Source organism: Olea europaea, chromosome 7 (genome assembly GCF_002742605.1).
Source record: "Olea europaea var. sylvestris chromosome 7, O_europaea_v1, whole genome shotgun sequence".
Lineage (NCBI taxonomy): Eukaryota > Viridiplantae > Streptophyta > Magnoliopsida > Lamiales > Oleaceae > Olea > Olea europaea.
Window position 1 is genome coordinate 1,585,147 of NC_036243.1, and position 6,839 is coordinate 1,591,985.

Consider the following 6,839-nt stretch of genomic DNA (forward strand, 5'->3'; position numbering starts at 1 on the left):
CTCGATCAAAAAGTGAGCACGAAGCATAAAACTATCCAAAAACTTTTAGAATTTAATATTCATAGACTTTTCCCATGTGCCGAGAAGTGTAATCATGACTTAAGGCATTGTTTATTGGCACGGATTATGGACTATTAATACATGTTTACTTAATTTTCTATTATTTACATTAGGTTAATTAATATATTGTTATAATCTTCAAATGTACTAGCTCATATTTTAAGTTAAGGTCATTATTAACAGATTATTCAGACACAATGGAAATGAAAAATAGCAAAAAATAAAAAAATAAAATCAGATTATATGTGGGTGTGTGACCATGAATATATGTATATATATATTCTAAAATATTTTATATAATTTATATAGGTATAGAGGTAAGATATGTCTTCTTTACATGAAAGCTGTTTAGGTGTTACAAGGCATGATTATCTGAGTTAGGATGTATTACCCCTTAAGTCTTTGATGTTTTGTGCCAAAGAAGCCATTTTACCTACGAGGATGTGGTATTTGTACTCCAATAATTAAGTACTTGTTCAATTTTTTAGAAAAATTGTTTGGAGGCAAGTTATAAATTTTAATCGCACGTGAACTTTTACGTGCCACTACGTGTTTATTTGGATTGAGATGAGATTACTTCATGTTAAGCTTTAAATCCCAATATTTATATGGAAGATTGTTGTAAGTGAAATTTTTATTTACTAGATGTTGAAGTGGAGAAATGTGCATGAGTCCTTGATAGTGAAATTTTTAAGTCCCAAAAGGGATTTCTTACATGCAACAAGTGGAGATGTGCGTCTAGTACTTATCTATGCGATTGAGTTATTTTGATCAAAGAAAGTGTTATCATTTATGAAGTCAAGGCAGCCACTTGCATCTATTTGTCAACAAAAGCAATGCATGTCTAGTTTAAGTATGTTAATATCATGATTAATATAGTTGAAACACTAAAAGCAGCCCACGTGCAGGTGCAAAAACCATATAAACATTTTATGCACACACCAGAGAAGCAGGAAAGTTGAGATGAAAGTTGAAATTACAAATATTGTTAAGGAGGAAAATTCCACATCGATTAAAGAGGAAAATATAGACCAATTTATAAAGGATTGGACTACTTCTCTTAATAAGATCGACCTTTTAAGATGGAACTCCAAATTTTAATATAATATCAGAGCCCATAAAGTTCCAACGAGCAATTTGATCTGATTAAGACTCACTAAATGAGTATGCAGATTTCAAGATTGGTCTGCTCAAAACGAGCTACCATTATACTGAGAAATGTTAAGAAATAAAATTTCACATCGATTAAAGATGAAAATATAGACTAACTTATAAAGGATTTGGCTACTCCTCTTAATAAGGCCTTGTTTGAGCCATATTATTTGAAAAAATATATTTTTCAACAGTGATTTAATATCGTTTCAACCACACATTCTTTAATAAAATAATATTACACGCAAATTCAAAATATTTCCTTATTTTTTAACCACACATTTCTCATCAATATACTATTCAAAAATATATTTTCATTCCAATAATGTGGCTCAAATAAGGGCTAAGGATGAGCTTTTAAGATGGAACCCAAATACTTGACAAATATTTCAAATTTCACTCTTCCTTTTTTAGAAAGCCAAAAATTTTAAGACAGTTCAAAAATTCTATCTTGTTCATGACTACAAGAAGGGAAAATTTGAAAGAACATGAACTAAGATTCATTAAACAAAAATCAAACCTTTTTGGAAAGAAAAGATAAGAGAAGTAAAGGAAAATAGTAAAAACTTATAATCCCTCCATCTCACAAATATAGTCTTCCTTCCATTAGTACAAAGATAAAGGAAGTATGATTAATATAGTTGAAACATTAAATTTTACTCATATTTTTTCTAATATGACTTCTGCAGCAACGTTTAAAAAATAAAAATTGATGTAGGTGGACTTCCCATTTTCTTACTTCACCTTTCTTTTTGCTCATTGCTGCCACATCATGTCTGTTAAGGCTGCAATTAAGAAGCGAGAAGAGATGAGAGGATGATTAAAGAGAGAAAGTGATTCGAATGGATTTCTGCAATAGAGTGAAAGATTTGCGTGTGGTAAATAGGACAGCTTGTGGAGTGCCAAAAGGGAGAGAGAAAGAAAATCAAAAAATACCTATTTGCCTACACATGTCAAAATGACATCGTTATGCGATCATCAAGAGGAGGGTAAAGAGAGAAAATAAAGCATAAAGGATTAAACTTCTTTGTCAGAAAAATTATGACATAAGGGTTGACAGAATCCTATTCAGGGAAAAATAATTTGATGATAAAAATGACTGTGTTTTAAACAATTTAATAATAAAACACCACGTCGCATTATATCAACCATTATGTCGCTGATTCTGACACTAATATTTATTTCATGATTTTAAGGGAAAATTGCAGTCGAGGTACCAAACCTTTCATTTATTAGCAGACTTTGTCCAAACCTTTAGTTTGTGCCAGCAAAGGTCTCAAACCTTTCATAAATATGCAGCCGAAGTCCAGATAGATGGAATCTGTCCATTTGACCGTTAGTTGACCAATAAAATTGAATTTTGACTAATTTTGACTGAATTAGAAAGGGTAAAATGGTATATTTAGAATTAACATTATTTTTCTATATTATTAACAATTAAATTAAACTAAAAAAATGAAAAAAAGAAAATAGTCAATCTTCATCTTCTTCCCTGACTGCACCCCCACCTCACCCCGACCATAATCTGAAGCTGTCGACTACCCAACCCCAGCTGCCCATCTCCGCCCAAATCCGTCGGCCCCCATCAATTCCACAACCTCCACCACCTCGGCTACCTTCTTATTCACTGCTAAATGGAACCAAAATAAGAAATCGATGCGAGCACGACTTCGCCTCGAAATCGAAACCAGCACCACCTTCGAACTGGTGTACTTATAGAGAATGCAGATCCAAGAGCCCTGGATTATACTCATTTGGCGAAACCTGCTCCTCCCCGTTCTTTCTCTGACTTCCCGACCATGAATTTAGTGGTGGCGTCAATGGTTCAGCAAACAAATCACTTCTTCCACTGTAAGTCCTCTACGCTTGCACGCTCCTAGACATTCTCGAGTCCTGACCCCCTCCATCATGGTATCCAAAATCCTAATTTTAAAAAATTCAAAAAAAATTCAAAAATAAAAAGTCGAAAATTTTTCCATCTCAACGTCAGATATTCAGATCTAGCATATATGTGGTCAACAAGAAACGCAGAAAAATAGAACTGCACCTGAAGTGGAGGAACTGCATTGTTAGATGACTGCAGATGCTGAAGACCAGCTGATTGGAGCCATCGGTCGTTTGATGATGATTCTAGAAAATTATCGGAGTACTGCCGCTGGTGGTGCACAGTCGATGATGCCCCAGATCTCTGCCTTCCAACAGCATTCATTCTCTCTCTCTAAAATTCACGATCACAATCCGATCCTAACATTTTCTTTCGTTCATTTTTTTTTATTTATGGTTTATCTATTTAACTTATTTAATTAATGGGATGATATGCAAGTTACTATTTTGCCCTTACTAATATGGTCAAAATTGGAGTCAAAGTCAGTTCTTTGATCAACTAACGGTGAAATGGATGGATTCCATCCATCTGGACTTCTATTGCATATTATGAAAGGTTTTGAACCTTCGCTGGCACAAAATGAAAGTTTGGGCAAAGCCTACTAATAAACGAAAGGTTTGGTACCGCTGCTGCAACTTTCCCTGATTTTAATGATTCTGCAATCAAAACTCTAGTATGCGCTGCAATATGGCAAAATTTTAAACAGGTCGTTATTTGTGTGAGAAAAGGCAAAGTCACTGGAATATTATTATCTGAATTCCATATCACCGATTGTCTTGAAACTAGTAGGGTCTTTAAATTTACACGTCCCATATATGATTCCCTTACCCAATCTAAAGGAGATTCTCTTCAAAGATATCACATTAGCGAGTTATGATTCAATGAGAAGGCTATTCAAATTTATTAGCTACTAGTAGATTTTGCTATCCGGGTGGAGGTTTGAACATGTTGATGCTCTTTCTTTCATTCCTTTGCTTAGAAAACTTTCTTTCAACCATTGTTTTAGACATGAAAAACTAAACTTGCAATTAATACATTAGAAGAAACTAAAGTCTCTTGCAAGAGTGACTATTTCTTTTCAAATGATTGAACAAAATCGATAGAATATATTTGAGTTTACCAATAGGATGCATGAAATCAAATCATTTTATTTATCATTTTGTAATCTAGAGGTAAAAATCTAAGCTTTATTATCTACTTCACAACGTATTGTGAGTGAAGAAAAAGTTATATTCAAATTACAAGTACATCTACCATACTACCTTTGACTGTGTTTGATCACGTCCAACTGCGTTAGTTATGCTTGCGTCTATCAAACTCGACTCGGTAGCAGCCCATTCTAAATAGATCAGGCCCCACACGTTAACCTATCTATGTTGGCTCAAAAAATTGTGCCCACAAACCAGAACAATTTTACAAAAATGACGACAATCATTCATGATTTTGATCATCATGAGTATTTATGTTAGAGATGACAAAAAAATCCGTAACACTCGATACCCACGAGGCCCCCCACCCTGAACGAGGGCGGGAATTACCTGCTTAATCTAGCATTTGGGTCAGGTACGAGACGGAAGATTTCGCCTCAAGGCCCACCCCTTCCCATTTAATTTTTTGTTTTTTTTAAGAATTCAATACTTTAAATAAAAAACTTCATGAAATTTCATTAATTCTAATAAAAAATGACAACTAAGACTATCTAAAGAATATAATAAACAATAAAAATATTAGCTTATCAAATATATTCGAATAATTTAACTTTTAAAAATAAATTAACTAATTAAAATTTTTAATAATTATATTATTGTCTCGCTTTAATAAATGGAAGTAATCAAATGAATTATCAAAAAAAGAAAGGAAAAAAAATTTAAACAGGCACGTAAACAGGACAAGGGCCCAGACCCGACTTGCCCAACCTTGCCCTGCATCTCCTTAAACGGGTAACGGGATAGGTACAGGGCACCACCAAATCTATCTCGTTGTCATCCCTAATATATGTTATACTGGACTAATTTTTCTGAAGATGTGTCAACATAACATGCTATTAGGATAGACATGACCAATATAAAGTGCAAATAAACCCAAAATGCCCATTATATGTCTCATCGTTTCTCACAGAGTATTGGTGTATAATGGATCTGTCAGTTAGAAAGTGTGGAGTAAAATTTTGTAAGATAAACTGTTTCGATAATGTAAATATTCAGAGAGTTATAAATCCAGTGGTAATGAACTCATAATGTACTTAAATGAACGAAATTCATTGACCACGACCTTAATTGTATATGTGCATCATGCAATGCTATGGAATCAAGTGAAAATGAACTAGTGTAGTTTTACTAATGATGATTATTGAGCATGAGCTTAATTGTACCAGTGTGGTAAACAATGTGAAAACATTTCTGCACATTGCAGATCATCATTCTGCTATCAGTACGAAACTTAATGAAAATCAACAAAGTTTCATCATAGAACAGCAATTTACAGCTACGAAAATCAGATAACAGCAAAAAACATTAGCAGCTAATATTCAGAATTTGGCAATCAATGCGCAAACTGTTGGTCATAATCCACACAGATCTATACTAAGCAAGACATTTAGCAAATTTCAATATCAATAGCTATTGAAAAGAACGAATCCTAAAATCCTAAAAGAAGAATTAAAGAAACGCATTTCAGGGAAGTTTCCAAATATGACAAAGTGCACCAATCATTCCTCGAACTATAACAAAAACGAATAAAATTCTAATCGGAGCCAGCATATCGATTGAACATAAAGAGGATACCAGATAAGTTTCTCAGCATAAACAGTTCTAAGAGGAGTAACTTTGAAATAAACATCAACTTCAATGCAGAGTCATTTCTCAAATATAACAAAACAAAAAACAGTCTTTTCCGAAGCACTACTACTAGATCCAAATTAAAATTACCAGAATGTCCTCCTCAGAACCTGAGCTTGGTGAAGAACCAGCGGTTTTTCCCAGTCTTGAACCGCTCCTCGAACCGTGCCTTGGCTTCCTTAGCGGCAGTCACCTTCTTGTCCCTGGACTGGAGGGATTCGAGAGATAACACGTCCTTCAGGTCCACATCGAGGGTGTAACGAGTCGGCATAATGTGGTTGTAGTTCACCAGCTTGATAAAGCACTTGACGCGTGATTTCTTAGCCTGTTTCTTGGCAGAGTCCTTACGGATCACCTTGCGCGGGTACTTGGCTAGACCGGCCACCAGGCAGTGTCCGTAAGCGCGGTCGCGGGTACCATCATCGAAGTTGCGAATGATCACCGCCTTCCGGCCGGCGTACCGCCCCTGAAGGATTATCACCGCCTTGTTTGGTTTCAGAAACTTCACCATTGCCGCCGAGATTTGCTCCTCTCTCTGCTCTTCTGGGAAATGGATAGGCTGAAGAGTAAACCCTAGAGGCAATATAAAAAGAGGGCCGTGATGGGTTGAAGCCCGTGTTCTGAATATGGTCTTGGGCCTCACCTTGGGCTTGAGCTTCACCTTGGGCTTGATAGGGTGTGGATATAACATTTTTTAAGTATTTTGCTATTTGTACATAAAAAATGTACATAATGCATTACATAATATTATGTGGAGGAAAAAGATTAAATGAAAATTTTGATTAAATTTTTTTTTTTTATATACAGGTGTCCACCTTACAGCGACTAATCCTGGGGTCTACGATCCAGCCCCTCTTCACGCAGATCAGATAAACCGCGGGTTGTGCCCCAAACTGGCCAGGGTC

The 6,839-nt window shown here is 35.2% G+C and overlaps 2 protein-coding genes across 2 annotated transcripts; both read right to left on the reverse strand.

Moving 5' to 3' along the window:
* Positions 1 to 2,691: 2,691 nt before the first annotated feature.
* Positions 2,692 to 3,495, reverse strand: LOC111396651 (kinesin-like protein KIN-13B). The gene is made up of 2 exons (XM_023023092.1): positions 3,260 to 3,495; positions 2,692 to 3,135 (listed from the first exon to the last, which is right to left on the reverse strand). Exons 1-2 carry the CDS (start codon positions 3,419 to 3,421, stop codon positions 3,073 to 3,075), a joined length of 225 nt encoding a protein of 74 aa, XP_022878860.1. The 5' UTR covers positions 3,422 to 3,495; the 3' UTR covers positions 2,692 to 3,072.
* Positions 3,496 to 5,832: 2,337 nt separating this feature from the next.
* Positions 5,833 to 6,499, reverse strand: LOC111396652 (60S ribosomal protein L27-2). Its single transcript, XM_023023093.1, has one exon. It carries the CDS (start codon positions 6,443 to 6,445, stop codon positions 6,038 to 6,040), a length of 408 nt encoding a protein of 135 aa, XP_022878861.1. The 5' UTR covers positions 6,446 to 6,499; the 3' UTR covers positions 5,833 to 6,037.
* Positions 6,500 to 6,839: the final 340 nt, after the last annotated feature.

Coding starts and splice junctions, on each gene's coding strand:
- LOC111396651 (XM_023023092.1), bottom strand. CDS start 3,421: ATGAATGCTGTTGGAAGGCAGAGATCTGGGGCATCATCGACTGTGCAC. Junction 3,136..3,259: donor ATGCAGTTCCTCCACTTCAG/GTGCAGTTCTAT, acceptor TTTTAAAATTAG/GATTTTGGATACCATGATGG.
- LOC111396652 (XM_023023093.1), bottom strand. CDS start 6,445: ATGGTGAAGTTTCTGAAACCAAACAAGGCGGTGATAATCCTTCAGGGG.